Raw genomic sequence first — 21,968 nt, forward strand, 5'->3', positions numbered from 1 at the left:
GATTCCCATCTGCTGCTGCAGACTCACCTAGTGGGTGGGGTGCGAGATTACGGCGAACGAGCACCCAGCCTCGCTGTTGACAGGCCTGGACAGGAGTAGTCGGATGTCCACCGCACCCATGAGAGCGCGGTGGCGCATGATCGCAAACGCCCGGGTTCATGGAAACAACATCAGGTTGTGGGTGGCTTTATGGACAAGTGACACGGCTTTGAATTAAGATCTTAAGGCTGTATTTTTGAGGGCTGGGCTGTGTCCCTTACCAAGACCTTGGTCTTTCCACAGCAACCCTGTGGCTGGGCCTACTGTACTTCTCGGCCAAGCCTCTCCAACTCCTCCTTGATGAAGTCGGCAGCATTGACAAGCTCCGTGCTTCCGTACACGATTCTTCGCTTCGTCCGGTCCCCGCTGCCCGCCGTACGCTTTATCCATTCTTGCAAGTTTCCATATTCGTCCATGCTTCCGCCGCCCACTGTGAATACGACAGCCTCCGAGAAGCCCTGCCTCCGTTGCCCAAAAGACGCCCCCGAGCCCGGCCCGAGGTTGGCGGTGCCAGGCATCGCGCCTGGTGCGACGCCTGCAGCTCGCACAGTTGATGGCGGCGGCAAAGTGCCCCTCGCGCGGTCACTGCGTGGATCGAAGTACAGGTAGTTCTCTGTCTTGGCTATGGCCGACGAAGCGGCACTGGATGGGTCCATGATGGACTCAACGATTTTGGTGATGGTAAGGTCTTGATTCGCGGGGAGAAAATTCTTGAGCCCGCCGACGATCGAATCGAAGTTGGCCGACAGGGCGCCTGTTGGTACGCCTGTCTCCTTGAGGCGGTCTGTGAGCCGCGAAGATATATTTGAGAAGCGGTTGAAGAGGTCTGAGGAAGCAGATGGCTGCTGCTGTGCTGTCGAGGAATCCATTGTTGTGAGCTGCGTCATCTTCGTTGTAGCACGAACTCTATGCCTCAGGGTTAGCATGTCGCCCCGCGTCTCTCCATTGCAGAGTCCGGTGTAGAGGTCCCTTACTGTCTTATGTACGGCAGGCACGTGCAGTCTACCCCTGCTGCCGTGAGGGCTTCCTCAAACTGCTGCCAGTCTGCCCTGCCGATGTCTGTTTCTGTGCTGAGGAACCAGACGATGAAGAGACGCAACTTGTCCAATGCGGTCTCGCCCTTTTCCTTGTCTTTGATCAAGTCCAGTACCTGCGCTTTCGTCTGCTTCATCACATTCGACTCTGTTGAGTAGTATTCCTGGTGTTATGTTAGCGACACGTGACAGATTACCGCTGACAGTGGCTGCTTACGTTCAGAGCTCGCTTTTGGATCGCACTCAGGATGGCCGCCAGGATGTTCATGTGCATGTCCAAGACTGCCTTCCGCTCCCTGAGCTCTGGAAGTACCGTAAGCGCGGCCTTGAGGTGCTGGGCACTAGCACTGGTGTCCATGTCAAGATTCTCGAGGTCCGAAATGCCGGTCTTCTTTGTGATAGCGGCGGATTCCTCCTTGTACCGGTTGAGTTCGGCATCGATGTCTTCTGCCACTTCTTGGAATGGCAGACCCGAGTTCTTTGACCAAAAGAAGTCGTTGGCCGTCAGGTCGTACGCTTTCTTCGTCACCCCCTTCTCGGGTTTGGACTCGTCGACGGGCGTCTCGATCGTTATACGGTTCAACTTCATGTTAAGGACGTCATGTACCAAGTGTTGGTAAGTCCAGCCATGTGAAAGCATTGGTGTGAGATCAACATTTCTGTCCAGGAGGACTAGGACAGGCCGTGACGTGGGAGTGCCAGCAGACGAGCTGGGCCGGTTCGAGAAGAGACCGTCCTTGGATCCCGAATTCAAGATGTGGTCACGCAGTTTCCGGTCCAGCTTCTGGGCTATCATCTCGGCAGCGGCACCCCGGCTGGCGCGTATGATTGGTATGACCCCCATGGTGACGATGACGGAGAACAGCCCACTGACAATCTTGTCAACAACATGGTCAAGCTCTTCGTCCTTGGTTTTCGCGCTGTTCAGGGCCCAGTACACGTGGTCCTTCTCCATGCCCAGGGAGAAGAGATCTGGCTCGGCAACAATGAAGTTAAGGTATTGGTCATAGACGTGCGCAATCTGCTCTGATGTTTCTGCCGTGGCGGTCATAGTCGCGAAATCTTCGAGCAGCGGCCGGGGGATCGAGGAGAGGAAGTTTATGTATGCCGGGGTATATAGTCCTTTCTGAAGGTCTTCGGTGATCCTTTGGAGGTTCTGCGCGTTTGGCTCCAGCAAGTAGACGACCGGCACGTCGGGGATGGGCGCGCGCTGAGCCGTTATTTTCCTGTTCATCTCTCCAGGTCAGTCCCGATACCCTCGGCCCGGACAGGAGTGCGCGCATATCTCACAGGTGTATCGTGACCCCCAGACTGCGGAGATCACTGACCCTCAGGACGGAGCTGATGACACTGTAGCCCTTCGACATCAGCACTCGGTGGCCCCAGTATTTTGAGGAACAACACAGCATTCGTACTCTTGCCCTAGGTCATCAAAGACAAGCACCTTCCAAGCGATTGGCGAGGTTGCGAGGCCGTTGGCCTGCGAGTCGTCATGGTCGCCGGCCTCGACGTCCTCGTTCAGGTTCAATATCTTTTTCAGCGACGCGATCTGCTTGTCGCGCAACGAGGCGCCACGCGCTGCCATACTGACGGTTCGTGGCAGCTATTGACTGCTCTGGTAGCGGTGGTGTTCTTCGGGGCGAGAGCTCGGCATGGGCGGTTTGGGGGCGCAGAGACACGTTTCCACAGGTGAATCTGAGCCGACAGCAAGCTGCCAGTTGTTTGACAACAGAAGGGGAAGTGACTCTGGTCGGCCTGATGACTGCTGCTAGCGCAGGCTGCACTCTTGCGACAGCTGTCCTCGTAAGAATTCGAGAGTGACCGACTCGCCGGCTCGGGGGTGTCTGAACAGGTCGTCTGAATAGGTCGTCTGAAGCTCCTGCGACTTACACAATACGTAGCTGTAAGCCCGTCTCTGTCTCCCTGCACCGCCTGTACCGCCGTCCTGGAAGCTGACATAATGCGTGCGAGCCAGCGGTACTCGGTACTCCGGACCTGCCCCTGCGCCCTGATGAATCCCCCACCTGCCCTGGGTAGGTGCTTGCACAGCAGGTATCAGCCTAGCCGAGGCGCCTGCGCTGTGGTACCAAGTTGCAAGGCCAGGCTCTCAGGCTCTCCCTTGGCCTTGGTCCGTGTCGCTCGGGCGAGCCAGGGGCCCATCCCCTGCCTAGGCACATAGCTTTTCCCTGCCGTGGCTGGCACGGCCGCTAGCCGATGCTATGACTGAGCTGGTGAGGGACGACATCCATTTTTGGGCAGCTGGGCGCTGGGTGCTGATGAAACAATGACCAGCCTGCCAGCCTGCCAGCCCGCCAGCCAGCCAGCCAGCCAGCTAGCCCTTTTTCCCTTTTCCTTGCGGCATCCCATCCACCGTCCCCTTTCCCTCCCGACCTCCCTCTTTCTCTCAACCATCAACACAACGCGACGACATCCGTCTTCCACGTAGAGACTGTCCAAAGTCCACCATCTGAAGCGGGATCGCCAACCCATTCTGATAGATCCCGGGAACTTTTTCAATATCCGTGGATTTGGCGCTGCACCTTACTCTAAAGTCGTTGATTCGATTGTTCCTTCGTTGCGGTCAAGTCCAGCCCAGTCCAGTCCAGGCCAGGCCAGTCAAGTCAATCCTTTCAGATAGACAGAACACGCGTCGCCATCTCTCGGGTATCAGAGGATGGGAGCGATGTCGTAACGTGCTCGGCTTTTTGTCGCTTTGTCTTGATGGAGGATAGAGCCTCCGAGGCGCATTCAAGCGGCGTAGGAAGGATCTCTGGGCTGGCTTTGGACCTCTGAAAACATCCATCCAAAGCAGGCGGACGGACGGACCCCAGGGTATGCATCTACACTCTCCAAGCCCCCAAACTGCATCTCCCCTCCACCCCAAGACAACCACCGCACACTCAAAAGCACAGCACCACCGTATGTTATTATGACCTATACTTGAATGTTGTTTCGCGTGCCTGTTGGGACCCGGCCGCCGCGTTTAAATGCGCGCCGGTGCCTCCCGAGGTGCCTGGATCAACCAGGGGAATTCTGTGACGGCCAGCAGACCTCCAGATGGTAACGACTAAAAGAATTGCCCACCTCCTGTCGTGAGGGGGTGCATGTCACTGCGACGCGATTCAAGTGCGGCGAGCTCGCGACACAGACATTGCAAGCCTCAGTGGCCCTTGCCAGGCTCTTGTTAAATTTGAGTGCGTGTATCTTCGGGCTCCAGATGCTCCTCGTCCGAGCTAGGGATCGGAGGTGCTGCAGCAGCAGGCAAGCAGGCAAGCAAGCAGGCAAGCCAGGAGCAGAAAAACAAATTCTCATCAATCAGCTTTTTTTATGGCTTTGATTCATGCAGATCCGGCCTTGCGCTGGGCAGACAGGCAGACAGGCAGACGGGACAGACAGGCAGACTCGCACCTACATCCACCTACCCACCCACCACACCGGCCCGCGAAACGAAGGCGATAGTCAGGATTGGCAGTTGGCACCTCTAAAAACCGGACCAGGGCCTGAGGCGTGAGAGCAGCTTGGCTTGACTCAGCGGCTCCGCCTTCAAGGCTGCACTGCACGTACAACGTACTGCCTATCCTTCTTTGTTAAACTGCCCCCTCCTGCGCCGAGTCTGGGAACAACAGCACATACGAAGATGGTGGTAGAGACGGGCAACACAAACGGGCGAGGCCGTCGCTGTTAGGCCCGCCTAGCCAGACCAGCCCGCGCTGCACCCCACGGCCGTTTCGCTGCCCCAGGATCCTCTGCATCCCGACCAGCCAGCGATTCCACACACACAGCCTCGTCCATGGGAATGGACCGGCATGGCTGTTGGGTCCCTTGGTCACACATCGGCCTGTAACGCCTGTCAATTCTATCCGGCCCAGAATGAGGCTGTCGCGACCTCAGAGACAAAAAACCCCGTTCTGAGCCAAGGCTTAAGCTCCGACCACACGCACTGCAAATGCCTCATCCTCATCCTCATCCGACTGCCTGTCCGCTTGTCCAACTGTCTGTCTGTTGTCCATGCCGTCTCGGACACGAACCCGATGATTGCAATCTGCTGGATTGCTTGCCCAAGTGGCGGCTGCCAGACCCTGCCCTGTCAAGCTTTCTCCCCTGTTTTCCAGCACTTTCAGATCCGAGCATGCACACACACTCTCTCTCTCACACCCGTCGATTTGGCGTGTTCCTTGCCCGCTAACCTCTCGATCCGTCTTAGGCCCCACCTTTGCTCTCCCATCTTTCCCTCCTTGGACTAGCGTGTCCCTAGATCCCTGTCCGGCATCAAGCCCTGGCTGGAACACTTCACTCATTGCAATTTTTCATACCTCGAGAAACTCATTACCCCCGTTAATTGCAATCTCTCATCAATCGCCGCTTGCAACGCTCGATACCTGCATTAACCTCCGCCGGCTGCACGTGACTACCTTTCCACACACCGGGGGAGTTTGGGTGCAGACTGCAGGCAACGCCTGTCACCGACCGGTCCGTGGGTGGTGGAGTCGCGATGGCCAGTGGTGATAACCATCAGCCATGGGGCTACTCCCATTTTAATCACAACGGCGCTGATCCGGGCCAAGGCCCGTTTGTGAACTCAACCTTTGGCGCTCCTGCTAGCGGTGGACTGGACGACAACCCGTATTCCGTTTCTCATGCCCACCAATGGCAACCACAAGACGGCCATTACATGCAGGAGAATGGGTTCCAATCATACCAGCCCCAGCACCACTCACAACACCACCAGCCCCAGACCCAGGACCATGGGCAAGCATATCAGGTCCAAGGTTTCGGGGGCCCAAATCCTCATGTCACAAACCATCAACAATCTCAGACGTACTCCCACTCGGCACAGGCACCACTGGACGGCCAGCCGGAATTGTGGGATTACGACTTTGGCTTCGAGCCCAATCCATTGACCAACATATCATATGGCAATGGTCTTCAACAAGGCTCTCACAGTGGCATGCCCGGTGGCTATGCACAGGAGATACCTACTACGATGGCACAGCAACCCCAGTATCTTGCAGAGCCATCCGCCGCTCGGAACTACTCGCCCGCCCAGCAAATCTCGACAAGTGCTAGGAGCCCACAACCACCCCAGCCGCAACAAGTGGTTCAACAGATGAACCCGAGACATACGATGGAGTTCCAACAGCCTAGCATGAGCCAGCAGCAGCAGCAGCAGCTCCATCATCACCATCAACAGCAGCAGCCCCAGCAGCAGCACCAGCAGCAGCCCCAGCAGCCCCAGCAGCCCCAGCAGCAGCCCCAGCAGCAGCCCGCAGCAGCAGCCCACCACCAACAACAGCAACAGCAACAGCAACAGCAACAGCAACAGCAACAGCAACATGCAGCAGCCCACCACCAGCAACAGCAACATGCAGCAGTCCAACACCAGCAGGCCAATCAGTTGCAGAACGGAAATCCGCAGCCAACTCAGCCTCAGCCAATAAGCTTCCAACAACAGGCACCTAGAGTAGGCACTCCTCAGTCGATTGGGACGAATACGCAGCTCCGCCAGTCTCCATTTAATGGTCATCCGATGGCTCCTGTCCCCATGCCTCAGGGACAAATTGGAGTTCCACGTGGGCATGGCAGTCCGGCAATGCCGTTCTCGGCGCCCCAGCAGATGAATGCCTCCAAGACGCAGCCGAATCTCTCGAATGTGCCCACGATGCAAAGCCGATTCATGCCTCAGCAGGCTCATATACAGCAGGCGATGTCCTCGCAAAACATGGTTGCACCCCGAGCCGCGGCCGGTCCACTCCCTGTGAACAACATTTCACCATTGCAGAACATCAAACCGAAAGGACACCAGATAATGCAGCAGTACGTCCAACCTGCCCAGCCAAATGCGCAGGCGATTGCCCCGCCGATTGTTCAACCGAGGACCGACATGCCTATTCAATCACCAGCTTCGTTCCAACACGCTCCTGTGGTTGGTCTTGCACCGCCACGTGTGATAAGACGGGACGATAATGCGATTCCCAACGTAAGATCGCGATACGTTGGTTTCTCAGCTGCTCCTCAAGCGGAGCTCGATGAAGGCTCGGAGCAGGAGACGCCAATCGGCGAGATTCGAGACCCTGACGAGACCACCGGTAGGCCAATCGATCAACTCTTCCCAACACAAAGCAACTTAGTTCGACCTCTTGCGTCTTCAATCATACAAGAATGGTCCAAGGCTTTGGACAAGGATGACATCGCCGGACAAAATGACCAAGCGCAGCGTCTCAAGCAGCATTTCGGTGGGACCGTGCCTGTCCACTACGAACAAAAAATGAGAGAGACTATTGCTGCCAAGGAGAAAGCCTCTCGGAAGCCAGGCCCCAAACGAAGCAAAACTCGGCCAACAGACGAGGCTGATGCCGCTGAATGGGATTCGATTGGCGTGGTCTATTTGACGAAATCAAATCCTTCGGGGGCAGAAATTGGCGCGGCTGTGGCAGCATACGGTAAGCTGATTCGAGGGCTTACGGGCGAATTTCAGACGACGAAGCAAAAGCTGAAGTCAGCGAAAGAGGGGGACGCTGCTGCCTTGAAGGAAAAGATGGCTCGTAGGTTGGAGATCATCTATCGAGCCGTGGAGGGAGCGAACCAGTGGGGTGACCACCAAGTTCTGGCAAATCTGGGTGGAAATCAGAAGCTCATCAGTGACTTTGTGACATGTCTGATCCACGCCAACAATTCCGCTGACCACAACGGTAAAGTTGCCAAATCCGTGTTACGGTTGATGTCCGGGGTGACTACCATGGAAAAGGAATTCCTCATGACAAACCTCCAGTTTGCCAAGATCAGCAAAAAGTTCGAATCTAAAGGCGATGCAGATGTGAAGGAAATGGTGAAAAAAATCAAGGAAAACCTGAAAACCAAGGAGGAGGTCTTGAAAGAAGGCCAGCTGGATGGTGTAGAGGGCACTTCGACCCCAGATCCCCCTAATGCATCCTCAAAGAGCGTGCCTGCTCCCAGCAGCGCTGCCCCCGATGCGGCCAAGAAAAAGCTGTCGAGCACAGCAACTCTCAAGGCGCTGCCAACTGTTCCATCTGCGAAACGTCCTCGTGATGAGGAGGCCGACACGAAGTCTGCAAAGAGGGTCGCAGCCGAATCACCTTCCTCACAAGCAAGCATACCTGGTCAAAAGCCCGCACCGGCCAAGGTGGCGGTCTCTGCTCCTAACACCGCTACTCCACAGCCCAAGCTGTTTGCTGGGAGTGGCATGCTGGGTGCCAAGGCGAAACTCGCCTCCAAGTCCGCAGCGAAAGCCCCGCCAGTGAAGCCTGAAGGCGGGCTGAGCAAGGCTGATGTCAAGAAGGAAGGCGGGCCACCAAGAGTAGAGGCTGCGAAGACAAGGAAGCCAGAGTTGACCAAAGACGAAGCTCCGGCTACTTCGAAGTTTGGCGGGATTGGTTCTCTGCTGGACGAGATTTCCAAGCCGAAGGCGGCCGGCCGCACGACGCCTGAAAAGGAGTCGAAGGTCAAGAAGGACGAGACCCCAGAGGAAAGAGCCCGGCGGTTGCGCAAGGAAAAGCGACGCCACCTGAGGGTCACTTGGAAGGAAGATGATGCGCTGACGGAGGTCAGAGTCTTTCATAGGGAGAGCCTTGAGGATGAGGGCAGAGCCAGCAACATGATCCGCGATGCACGGGATGACAAATCCGAAGGTATGGCGCTCAAACAGGGTCTGCAAGGTGGTGCCCAACTCGAAGACGAGGATGAAGAAGACGAGCTACCCTACCGACCGTGGTTCGAGCCTCCAGCTATCAACTTTTCTTCAATACCCCAAGAACAGAGGGACAAGCAATACGTCACTCGCGGGGGTCTGCTCGCTTTCGAGACTAAAGAACAAAAGGCCATTGCGGAGCGTGAAAGCAAGGAATTGATGGTCGTCTACACTGATCCCTCCGACATCCCTCCCACGCCAAAATCTCCGCACACGCAACCACAAGAGGACACGGACATGGAGTCAGGCGCTGTTTCATCCTTGCCTCAAGACGAACCGCAACTCGCTGAGATTCATCTCCGTTGGACCGAAGCGAGCTCGCGTGGCCTGTCTTGGGCGCGATTGAACGCGTTGCGCAGGGCTCAGAAAGGACAGGCCCCATTGTCTGGCGCCGCGGGTCAACCCAATGTGCAGCCCAACGCGTCGGGCGCCCTTGATGCGACCGCGACCGCCCTTCCTCAAAACATGTCCAAAGAAGATCAAGTATTTGTGCTTCTCAGCTCCGAAAAAGCCAAGAGGTGGAGGGATCCCGACCCTTACGATCCAGCAAACCCCAAGACGCGCCGTCGATACGATTATCCGGATCCTGCAAGTCAATTAGCAGCCGATTTGGTTGAGCAGGTGGCCGAGATGCTCAAGGGCAAACCCGTGCCAGCCACAGAACCTCCTGAGTGGATGAGGCATGATGCTGCCAAGGTAGCGGAGTGGTGGCACGGATACAACAAAGACAGACAACGCGTGGAGCAACGAGCCCAACAGCAGCAGGCAGCACAGCCCGCAGCCACACAGCAACCTCAGGCGCACTCGGCTGCTCAAGGCACCGCCGATCAGCAAGCAGCAGCGTGGGCAGCCTACTACGCGCAGCTCCAGCAGTACCAAGCCCAGCAGGCTCAATCTGCTTCGCAGACACCGTACGCGCAGGCCTACGACCCCTATCAACAAGTTGCACAGCCTGTCCCGCAGCAGGGAGCACCGGTGCAAGCTGCCGTAGAATCCAATGCACAACTTCAAGCCGTCCTAGCTGCCCTGGCCTCCACGCCCGCCCAGAACCAGCCACAGCAAACCCAGGCTGCAGCCGACCCGCACCTCCAGGCCTTGCTCGCAAGTCTCGGTGGCAGCCCCGCCGTCCAGCAACAACCACAGCATGCTGGCCATAACCCATCGGACCCCGACTATATGGCATACATCATGTCTCTAGCTGCAGGCCAGGCCCCAGACCAGTCTCAGCGGTCGCAACAGTCAACGAACAACGGTCAACAGGCCGATGACGACCGTGAGTACGACAGAGACAGAGATGGTGATCATTCGGGCCGCCGTGACAAGGGACGCGGTGGGAAACACGTTAACAGCGTGCCCCGTGGCATCAATCCTAACAAAATCGGCACGAAGCCTTGTACATTCTGGGCCAAGGGAATGTGCAGCAAGGGCGACTCTTGCACATTCCGACACGACTAGGTGAAGACTGCCGGGAGATCCGTCATGCCCTTGGACTCCACGACACGACAGTTCCACGAATGGCCCATGCGCTACGTTGCCAAAGGCGCCCACGAGCAATCCCAAGGCTCATTTATTCAAGTTGACACGGGCGGCGACGGCTGCGATACTGGCAAAGCTTGCATCAGAAAGCATGGCGTGGTTTTCAATATTTCCCCCCTAGCACGGCTGTGCTACTCATCTGTGTTATCAACGGAGCCGTTCCTCTCCAGTCATGAAAATAAGGCTCAATGGATGGGGAGCACCTGCATGTTTCTACGTCAGCCTACGTTTACGCACAAAGTTTCAAAGCAAGAGCATCTACAGGAAAGGGGCGGGCGGGATCAGATATCAATTCTGCAGGCGCTTCATGTGGCTGGCTGGCTGTCTGTGGCGTTTGGTCTGCATGGGCTGCTTGGTATTCCAAAAGGGAAGGATACGTATGAATAAGAAAGCGGTGCATCTGGTGGGGAGACATCTGCAGGTCTCTCCCGCCACTGACGATAGTCTTTAGTAATGTAATATGACGCTGTAGAAATGAAATGGATAATGAGGTTATCTACCATTGATCCGTTACGGTTCGGCAACAACAGGGTTCCTAGACCTGGTCGAGCCGTGGCTGTCCGTCCCTCTTTCTTGAAGGTAAGCTTGCCATCTGAAATGATCCAGGCATGGCCCACGGGAATCCTCGACGACCATCATTCCGAGGCCTTGGCGTACTGTCATGATTGCTGATGCGACCCTAGGCCCAGTCTCGCCTCTATTATCCTCACGACCTCGGTCCAGTCCTTCATAGCACCATCGCCTACGTCGCCGCAGGCAAGACTCTTCTCCTGCGGCCGCAGAACCTCAAACCACCCCGACTCTACCGTCCCGTCGGCGGCCTCGACGACGCCCCAGTCTTCTGCCAGCACGCGGATCTGCTTTGCCGTTATGGGGTGAAGCCACATGGCCGTCTGTTGTTACAGTCAGCCCGAGTGTGCTCATTCCAGTAGATGTGACGGGGGGCAGGCAAAGGGAAAGAGGGCGGGGGAGCGGCGGCGTCTGGGGAGACACGCGAGGCGCAGGGGTTACCCACATTCATGGCCGGCGCGACCAATATCCTCTTCCTCTTGCCGTCGACGCGGCCGTCGGCGTCCCACGCGCGCACCACGCTGGTCAGCAGGTTATCGCAGATGCCAGCGACGACCTTGGCGAGAGTGTTTGCGCTCAGGGGCACGATGGCCATGACGTGGGCCCAGCGGCGCAGCTCGATGTGCAGGATAGGGCTGCCCCGGCGCCAGACGCCCTCATCGGGCCCGATGGTTGGCCCGCGGCCCCACTCGTCGCCGTCATGGTAGATGCCGTCCAGCCCTGGGGTGGTGGCGAGCAGGGACTTGATGTCTGGCTGTTCCGCGGACTGGCCGGCGAGGAAGTTGGAGGCGGAGGAGGTGAGGACCAGCCGGATGGACAGGGTTGATGGCAGGTGGGCCTTGGTCAGCGCGGCGATGATGTTGGGGATCTTGATGGTTGCTACGGAGCCTGAGGCTGCCAGGAGAAGGTGCGCCTTGCCGTCGTTCCGCGAGGCTGCGAGTTCGGCCAGGGCGTTGGTTGGCGCGGGGCTGGTGGTTGTTGACGGGGTTGTTTCTGACATTGTGTGTGTGGTTCTAAGAGACTCAGAGTCGGGCTTGCAGTAGAGGACTCAAACCTGGCAGGTGTATTCACTTATGTGGGACCATTGGGTGCCGCAATTGTGTAGGTTCAACGAGCTGTGGAACCATCAACAAATCATGATGTGCCCGAGAACATGTAGCAGGGAAGGGATTGGCCCCTGACAGACCTACCTAGGATCTGGCGCCCTGCTTGTCCTATGAAGACACTGATCGAGTTGGGTCGAATATTTATGGTCTCTTGTGATGGTGACATAGACATGTGGATCTAAGTAGTTGATTGTGTGCAGATGAGAAATCAAGCGGCTTACAAAACACAGAGACGGTGCCGAGGTCGGTTGCGGCTGGAGTGACTTCTAACTTGTTTATTGGTTCATTGGTCTATTGGTCTCAGCAAAGGTGAAGAGGTGCAATTGGTTGCTAACAAACATGATGCCCCCAGTATCTGCAAATTATCAAGGTGGAAGGCTTGAAATATCGCGTTCGAGCGAGCAATAATAAGTGACTCGGAGTGCTACAACGGGACGTTGCATCAACCGCCACTTACCGCAGGCGCCTTGCATTACTTATCGCGCCTCGGCATTGGTCCAACTTCCAGGGCCCCCCCCCCCACTAACAACTGACGCCATCAGAACTTTGGGAGCGACACCACTGAGCAGCTGATCTTGGCTCCGTCAACAACCCGTCCGTCTTTTACATACCAAGACGTGCAACATGTTCATGAGGCCACTACTATCGCCAGTGAGTCCACCATGCTCCCCTCGCGCTGCAGACACTACCACTTACTAAACACGATTCGCAGCAGCTGCTTCGGCAGGCCGCCCGCCCGGCTGCGGCGTCGTCGTCGTCGTTGGCGTCGCGGGCCTCGAGACCCGCCGCCTCGGCCTTCTCGCGATCGCCAATGCTGTCGCTCGCACAACAACGACTCCTGTCCGATGCCACGAGGCAAGCAATCGACAAGGCCGTCGCCTCCGCACCCGTGGTTCTGTTCATGAAGGGCACACCAGAGACCCCGCAGTGCGGCTTCTCGAGGGCCAGCATCCAGATCCTGGGCCTGCAGGGCGTCGACCCCAACAAGTTTGCGGCCTTCAACGTCCTGGAGGATTCCGAGCTGCGCGCAGGTGCGTAAATGGCCCCATGCTGGCCATGCTGGAAACCGCATGTCGTGCCAAGGGGCAAGGGCTGTTCTGACATCGTCTGTAGGCATCAAGGAGTACTCGGACTGGCCCACCATTCCCCAGCTGTATGTCGACAAGGAGTTCATCGGCGGCTGCGACATCCTGATCTCCATGCACCAGAACGGCGAGCTTGCGAAGCTGCTCGAGGAGAAGACGGTCCTGGCAGCCCCCGAGGCCACCGAAGGCGACAAGAAGGAGTAGTTACATCCATTCATTGCATAGATGGGGCGTATGCCATTATTGGACATAGCAAAGAATATCACGGTTTCAGACGGTGTACAATACTACTAATGAAGCACATTGGCAATATGTACAATACGAACAAGGCTTACATACAACAACCTGGCACAAGGTCAGGCTGAAAGCCTCGCTCAGCACGAGTACGTACGTACGTACATGTATCTCTGTGTATGCAACCACACCCAAGACACACTCATGCGGGATACGCAGCTCCATCACCCCGCAGGTCGCTACCGGCAGACCAAACACCGGTGCCTTCCAACGGGTCCACCGTCCACCTGATCACCTGGCCCCTCCCGAAGACGGCTCTCCTATATGCGCTCACCGTCTGGGTCTGGTGGCCCAATCTCTGCAGCCCCGCGATGACTTCGTCCGGAATCCCGTGCTCCACATCGACGATCAGGCCATTGCTGCCGGGCTCGGGCCGGATGCATATCCTCGGGGCGTCCAGCGCCTGCTGGGGGCTCAGCTTGGCGACGATCTGGCCCAGCAGCACCTGGAGGTGGCCCTGCGGCTGCATGAAGCCGCCCATGACGCCGAACACGCTGTGCAGCGAGTTGTCCCCGGTGTTGGTCACCAGGCCCGGGATGATGGTGTGGTAGGGCCGCTTGCCAGGCGCGTAGAGGTTGGGGTGATCCGCGGGCCCGAGGTCGAAGTTGGACCCTCGGTTCTGCAGCGTGAAGCCGCAGCCCGCGGGGATGATGCCCGTCCCGAAGCCTTCGTAGTTGGAGTTGATGAAGGATATGGCGTTGCCTTCCGAGTCGGACACGGCAAAGTACACCGTGTCACTGCTCCGCAGCGCCGGCGATCCGTGCGTGATGGTGCCTTTGGATGCCTTGTTCGGGTCGAAGAGCTTGGCGCGCTCAGCGAGGTACTCCTCCGAGAGGAGGCCCTGGGAGGGCACCGTGGAGACGTCAGGGTCGGCGACCCACCACTTGGCATCGGCAAAGGCAATGCGCAGAGACTCGATGATGGCGTGCAGGTACGGCGCCGTGTTGTGGTCCTCGGGCTCGAAGGTCGGGATCTTGCCCTGCTTCTCGAGCTCCTGCATGATGCCCAGCGCCATGAGCGCGACTATGCCCTGCCCGTTGGGCGGGTGCTCCCACAGCTCGACGCCGTTGTCGTTGCTGTCGACGCCGTTCTTGACCGCGCCGTCCGCCTGGCGCTTCTTGCCCCTCTGCAGGCCCTGGCCCCTGAACTTGAGAGATATGGGATCTGGCGACCCGCTGCCCAGATCGAGGTGGTGTCGAAGGTCTTCCTCCTCCAGGCGGCCGCCCATGGACTGCACGACCTTGACAATCTCCTTCGCAATGCGCCCCGTGTAATACCCTTCCTTCCCCTCCGCAGCGAGCGTCCGGAACGTCCTGGCCAGCGTCGGGTTCTTCATGATCTCGCCCGCCCTCGGCGCCCGGTAACCGCCAGGGGCAGCGTCGTCCTTCTTGAGCATCTCGTATCCGTTCTGGCTCGCCTCCTTCAGCAGCTTCTCCGACCCTGACCACATCCTGGCCGCCAGCTCGCTCACGGGAAAGCCCTTCTCGCCCATGGTCACCGCTGGCAAGAGGATCTGCTCCATGCTGAGCAGACCGGAGCCGAACCGCTGGACCGTGTCGACCCACCCGGCCGCCGCGCCCGGCACCGTCACGGCGTGCACGCTGCCGGCCGGGATATGGTCGGCGTCCGGGCCCAGGTCCTTCAGGAGCTCGGCCAGGGTGCACTTGGCGCCGGTCCGCCCGGACCCGTTGAGCGCGCTGACCTTGGAGGTCTTGGCGTCGTAGAATAGGCAGAACATGTCACCGCCGATGCCCGTGGAGCATGGCTCCGTCATGTTCATGCCGGCCGCCACGGCAACAGCAGCGTCCTAGGAACGCGACAGTCAGCCTGAATTCTAGACGCCTGGATGGGAACAACGCTGGGACTCACAGCTGCATTGCCTCCAGCATCGAGGATCGCGATGCCACATTTGGCTGCCAGGGGCTGAGTGCAGGCGACTATGCCCTTGGTGCTATGAACGACGCTCCTCCTGCTGCCGAACTTGGCGAATGCGGCCTCGGAGGGGAAGAGGTCTTCTGGTGGGAGTGGCATCCTGGGGACCTGCGTGGCGTGCGTGACGATCCTTCTCGAGGCGGACTAAGATGCGTATGAAGTGAAGGTGTGTTGAGGGGTGGGGAGCACCAGATGATAATTAAGCGCAGAACAGAGTAGCCCGAGCCCCATGAGGGACGCTCTAGGCGAAGCTTACTCTACTTAGGTAAACTAATACAATATATTTCTTATATTATAATTAGTTAGTTTTTTTTATAAAGTAAATTTTAAATTAGAAATTAGTTAAATCTATTATTAACTTATAGGGGGGTCTAATTATTATATAAAAACTAATTAATACCTATTAATAAAAAGGGAGGCTAATTTATATATAAAGGTTAGCTATATATAAATATATAAATTAATTAATACTTAAAAAATATATAGTTAACTTTAATTTATACTTTTAAATAAATTAACTAATATTTAAAAGATATATAGTTAACCTAAATATATATTTCTTTAAGTATAAAATTTATAAAATTTACTAAATATTAACTATATACCTTTTAAATATAACCTTAAATAGGCTTTTAATATAATAGCTTTATACTCTTTTTTATATAATATTATTATAATAGTTATTCTTTTATACTCTATTTAACTATTAAAGGAATTCTACTTTTCTTACTTATATTTAAAAGTAAATAGATATAGAATTCTATTTCTTTTATTTATACTTAAAAATAAATAAATATAGAATTCTACTTCTTTTATTTATATTTAAAAGTAAATAAGTATAGGATTTTATTTATTATAAATTCTATTTATTATTAATAATATTTATTAGCTTTTTATTTATATAATATATTATATAATCTTAAAACTTTTAATTTAAGTTTAAATTATAACCTTTATTTATTTCCTTTTATAATACTTTTATAATATAATAATTATATAATTTTTAAGTTATATACCTTAAAGTAACTATAAATAATATAATTATAAATGTAAAATTTAAAAATAAAATTCTTAATATTTTTAAAAAGTATTAAAGTTATAAAAGATTAAATTTATATACTATTTTTATAAAAGGAAAGGTATAGTTTTAACTATTAATATTATTATAATATATTATAAAGAAATTAAGTAGATTATATTAAAATATTATTTTTTATTTATATTTTATAAAGTATATACTTAAAATAAATATATATTTTATAAAATATAAATATAATAATAATAGTTAATTATTATATAAAATATTAATATTATTTATTATATTATTTTTAAAAATATATTAAATAATTAATAAAAATTAATATACTTTTATTATTAAAAGTATTAATTTTATATTTTAATAACCTTTTCACTTATTATACTTTTTACTACCTCCCTTTTACTACTATACCCTCCTTTTAAATTATAAATTAATAATATTTAATACTACTATTAAGGTAAGGTATTTAAATATATAATATTAATATAAAAATATATAATAAATTAATTAATATTATATAGTAATATAAAGTAAAATATTATATTAAAAGTAAATATTTATAACCCTTAATATTAAATCTATCCTTTAATAATAAAATAATAATCCTATATATATTAAGTAAACTAATATAATAACTATTAAATAACTTTTAAAAAAGTAGGTTATAATTTATATATTATATTTATAAATTAAAGTAATATTTAAAATATTATAATAATATTTACTCTAATATATATATTTATTATATAAATAAAATAAATAATTATAAATTATAAAATAATAATATTCTTAAAGTATATATTTAATATAAATAAAAGATTCTTTATATAAAGTTTTTATATTATTTAATAATAATATAAACCCTTTTATATTACTAATAATTATTTAAATACTTAATACTAAAAGTATTATAATAATATAAATAATAATAGTATTAATATATCTATTTAACCTTTTAATATTATCTTAAATCTTTTAATAATATTTAATTAACTTTTAATAAATTAACTTTATTATAAAGTTATAAAGAATTTATTACTAATATATTATACAATTTATAAATTATATTTAATATTATTTACTTATAGGTTATAATATTTAAAATTAGTATTAATAAGCTATTTAAATACTTATATTATAATAACCTTAAATTTACTAATAATTTTATAACTTAACTTTATAAAAGAAGAAAAAGCCCTTTTATAAAGTTTAAAGAAAAGCTTATAAAAAGACTATAATAGAATTCTACTAATACTATAAATACTACTAGTTTAATATTAATATTAAAAATAGCTTATATAAAACTTATTATATTATAAATATTAATAGAAATAAAGACCTTTTCTTTTTCTTTTTAAAAAATAATATATTTTTAATTATATACCTTAAAATCTATTATAGTTAACTTAATATAAAAATAGTACTTTATAGGATTTATATATTTATAAATATTAAACTTATATATAACTAATAGTTTAAATATTTTTAATATTATATTAACTTCTCTATAATACTATTATACTTTTAACTAACTACCCTACCTATTTAAAAGCTAAATATAATTATTTTTAATTAAAATTAATATTTAATAACCTTTATACTATTTATATATTTAAATAAAAATAAAAATTAAATACTTTATTATAAAAGTATAGCTTACTTTTTTATTAAAAATATTTTAAATATAGAAATTTAATAATTAACTATTAATAATTAATAAAAATCTTAAATAAATATAATATTAATTAAATTATTATAATACTTAATATTAATAATAAAAACTATAATTATAACTTTATATATAAATATAAAAGTAAGAAAAAGCTTAATAATAATACTTTTAAAGTAGTTATAACTTTAAATATAATTATTAAATATATTAATATCTATTATTTTATAACTAACTTATTAAATAAACTTTTATATTTAAAGTAATTATATATATATCTTAAAATCTATAAAAGTATAAACTAATTAACTTTTAACTTTATTAATATATTAAATATATATTATATACTTTTAATAACTTTAATTAAAATATAATATTTATTAATTTAACTATATTATTATTAATATTTAAAAATATTAAGAAATTTATAATTTATAAATTTAAAAATATAAATAAAAATAATAAATTTAATATATAATAATATAAAATAATAATTAATTTATAAAATATAATTAATTCCTTTTATTACTTTTAATATAATAATATAATTATAAGTTAATAAAAAATAATTTTATTATATTATAAAAGGAAGGTATTAAAAGAGTTATTAGTATTATAAAGCTAAAAAGCTTTTAATAATAAAGCTTTTAAATCCTTTAATATTATTAACTTTATTATAAAATCTATAAATATATTAAAAGAATATAACCCTTTTAAAATAATATTTAAAATAAGTTTATACTATATATTATATTTTAAAATACTTTAATATTTTTATAATCTTTTAATTATTAATTTATATTAGATTTACTAACTTATATAATATTTAAATATAAAAATAATTAATAATTAATAATACTAATAAACTAAAATCTTATAAAAAACTTTAAAAACTTTATATTATAACTTATTACTTTTATATAAAATTTATAACCTTTTAAAAGAGTATTTAATTTTAAAGTTTAATATTATAACTTATTAATTTTAATTTAAATAATAAAAATAAAAGAATATTTATTTATATAAAATAATTTAAATTAATAATATTCTTATTATATTAAAATTAAGCTTTTTAATTAAAAATAAAAATAAGTTTATAAAGTTTTAAAATATATATATTATTATATAGAACTTAAAGCTTTTTATTAACTATTTTTATAAAATAATAACTTATTAAAGACTATTATAAGGGTTAATATTTTATTTAATACTTTATTTTATATAGTTAATTAAATATAAATCTATAATTATATTAATATATATTATATAAGGAAATATAAGCTTCTAAATAGCTATATATTTAAAAAAGTATATTATTTCTATTTTAATTATATTTATTATTATTTAAATAAATTAATCTATAATTTAAATAAAAATAAAAGAAAAACTATTATAGAATATATTTAATAATATTTAAAATAATAAATAAGTTAATAACTATATAAAAGATTATTTTAAACTAATTTATAAATATTAATATTATATTATATATATTATTTAAAGCTATTATTAATTATATATTTAAATATTATTTTAAAATTAAATAGTAAATTTAATTATATAAGAAGATAATAAAAAATAATTTTAAAATAAGTTATATAAAATTAATAATATTATTTATAATTAAAATAATAAATAAACTTATTATAAAAAAGATTAACTAATAATAAAAGTTATATACTATTTTTTAATATTCTACTTATTAAGTATAACTATACTTTTATAAAGTAAATTATTAAAAGCTAAAATATAGTATTATATAAGTTATTTAAAATAATAATATAATATATAAATAAAAGTAATTATATTAAAAGTACCTTAAAAGAATATTAAAGTAAAAAGTTTAATATACTTTAACTTTTTAACTTTATTAATTATTTAAAGAATAAATAATATTACTTTAAATTAAAAATAAAGTTTTATATCTTTAATTATTAGTTATATTATAAGAGTTAATATAGTAATAATTAATTTAAAAACTTTTATTAGGTAAAACTTATATTTAATTATTTATATTATATTATTAATAAATTTAAAGTTATTAATAATAATTAATTTAATATATTTATTAATATATATACTTATTATCTAATAGAATATAGGATATATATAGTAATAACTATTATAAATATATTTTATTTAATTTAAAAATAAGGGGTTTAAGAAGAAACTTAAAGTTAAAATAAAGTGCTTTAATAATTTAAAGTAAAATACCTTACTATCTAACTATTAAACTAAAAGTTAAAAATTAAAAATATTAACCTATTTAAAAACTATATTATTAATTTAAAATATAATTAAAGCCCTTATATTAAATAATATAATAAACTATATAATATATAATATTAGTTTTAAAAAATATAAAGTTTAATAATATATTAGTTAGCTTAATATTTAATAAAGTATATATTTTAACTAACTTTATACCTTATAAATTATAAGTCTAATTAAACTTAAATTAATATTTATTATATAATATTATTATAAGTTATTAAAAGTTAACTTTTAATATAAAGTATTATAAATATAATATTAAATAAAATAAAATAATATAATTATTATTTAAAGTTAATAATTATAATAATATAAATAAGTTATTTACTTTAAAAATAATATTTAAAAAAGTTTATTATCTTTCCTTTATAAGAAATATATAAAAAGGTTTTAAAACTATAATATCTATTAATATTATTATAAATATAATTAAAAGTTAAATTATTTATAATTTATTTTAAATGTTAATTTTAAAGTTATTTATCTTTCTTAAATTAAATATTAATAAGATTATAAATATTTATAATTAACTTAAATATATAAAGTATTTTATTATTAATAAAAATTAATAATTAATTATAAAATATTAAGTTATATTAACTATTATATATATTAAATTTTTAAAAGCTTATTATTCTTTAATAAGTATAATATTATACTTATTAAAGATTTTTTAATTACTTTTAATATTATAATAATTATTTTTATATTAATTAGCCTATTAAAATCCTTAAAGGATATATAAAGCTATATAGTATATTTAAAGTTTAGCTTAATAATTAAGTTAAAATAGGTATTTTATTAAGTTAATAATAATTAAACACTCTTTTATAAAACCTTTAAAATACTTTAAAATAATATATATAAGTAACTATAATAGTAAATATTTACTTTATATATTTAATTAGTCTTAACTTTATTTAAAATATAAAGCTTTAAGCGCTTTATTTATATTTATCTTATATAAACTTAAATAATTAAATATAATAAAATTATTTTAAAAGGTTAGATTTAATTATAATAAGTATTAAAGTTATAAATAATAAAAGTAGTATAAAGGAGGTAAAAATAAGTAAGGTTAATAATCTTTATATAATACTTTTATTTATATTAGCTATTAATTTATACTAATAAAGAACTTATAAATTATTATTAACCTTATTAATAATACTATTAAATATATTTTTAATATTAAATAATATTTAAGTATAGAAGATTTATAGTTAATATTATTATTTATTATTCTTTTAATATAAATAGCTATATTAAACTATTTTATTTTTAAATTAAAAGGAAATTTTATAATATTATATTTATATTTATAATATAATATAATTTCTTAAAAGGTATTATATTCTATATTTAAATATAGTTTTTATATATAATAGCTTATACTATTATAATATATAAGTCTTAAAGTATAATATTAAACTTAATAATACTTAATATTTTTAATAAAACTTTATATTTAAGTTTATATATATTATTATATTTTAAATTAAATACCTTAATAATATTATATTTAATATTATATTTTTTTAATAACTTATAAATAAAGAAAATATAATTAAAAGTAGTATATAAATAATTATAAACATTAAATTAATATTAAATAACTATTATTACTATTAAATAAAGTATCTCTTTACTTTATAAATAGTATTAATAATATAAAATTAATTAAA

The 21,968-nt window shown here is 43.7% G+C and overlaps 5 protein-coding genes across 5 annotated transcripts; 2 read left to right on the forward strand and 3 right to left on the reverse strand.

Annotated features, from left to right (window-relative positions):
* Positions 1-190: 190 nt before the first annotated feature.
* KVR01_001372 (syntaxin-binding protein) lies at positions 191-3,350 on the reverse strand. The gene is made up of 5 exons (XM_044790386.1): positions 2,489-3,350; positions 2,364-2,423; positions 1,291-2,299; positions 1,014-1,237; positions 191-945 (listed from the first exon to the last, which is right to left on the reverse strand). Exons 1-5 carry the CDS (start codon positions 2,656-2,658, stop codon positions 300-302), a joined length of 2,109 nt encoding a protein of 702 aa, XP_044649327.1. The 5' UTR covers positions 2,659-3,350; the 3' UTR covers positions 191-299.
* Positions 3,351-5,565: 2,215 nt separating this feature from the next.
* Positions 5,566-10,490, forward strand: KVR01_001604 (uncharacterized protein; the record flags this gene model as incomplete). The annotated part of the gene is made up of 3 exons (XM_044782814.1): positions 5,566-6,074; positions 6,513-10,119; positions 10,401-10,490. The coding sequence occupies 3 exons, from the start codon at positions 5,566-5,568 to the stop codon at positions 10,488-10,490; spliced, it is 4,206 nt and encodes a 1,401-aa protein (XP_044649559.1).
* On the reverse strand, positions 6,361-12,346 carry KVR01_001158 (uncharacterized protein). Its single transcript, XM_044781839.1, has 5 exons — positions 12,212-12,346; positions 12,075-12,140; positions 11,956-11,999; positions 11,330-11,897; positions 6,361-11,207 (listed from the first exon to the last, which is right to left on the reverse strand). Exons 3-5 carry the CDS (start codon positions 11,967-11,969, stop codon positions 10,974-10,976), a joined length of 816 nt encoding a protein of 271 aa, XP_044649113.1. The 5' UTR covers positions 11,970-11,999; positions 12,075-12,140; positions 12,212-12,346; the 3' UTR covers positions 6,361-10,973.
* A 268-nt stretch (positions 12,347-12,614) lies between these two features.
* On the forward strand, positions 12,615-13,279 carry KVR01_001793 (monothiol glutaredoxin GRX5; the record flags this gene model as incomplete). The annotated part of the gene is made up of 3 exons (XM_044791530.1): positions 12,615-12,641; positions 12,703-13,021; positions 13,104-13,279. The coding sequence occupies 3 exons, from the start codon at positions 12,615-12,617 to the stop codon at positions 13,277-13,279; spliced, it is 522 nt and encodes a 173-aa protein (XP_044649748.1).
* A 232-nt stretch (positions 13,280-13,511) lies between these two features.
* Positions 13,512-15,400, reverse strand: KVR01_001188 (uncharacterized protein; the record flags this gene model as incomplete). The annotated part of the gene is made up of 2 exons (XM_044781479.1): positions 13,512-15,176; positions 15,239-15,400. The coding sequence occupies 2 exons, from the start codon at positions 15,398-15,400 to the stop codon at positions 13,512-13,514; spliced, it is 1,827 nt and encodes a 608-aa protein (XP_044649143.1).
* Positions 15,401-21,968: the final 6,568 nt, after the last annotated feature.

This window comes from Diaporthe batatas (assembly GCF_019321695.1).
Source record: "Diaporthe batatas strain CRI 302-4 chromosome Unknown Contig00002, whole genome shotgun sequence".
In the NCBI taxonomy this organism is placed as follows: domain Eukaryota; kingdom Fungi; phylum Ascomycota; class Sordariomycetes; order Diaporthales; family Diaporthaceae; genus Diaporthe; species Diaporthe batatas.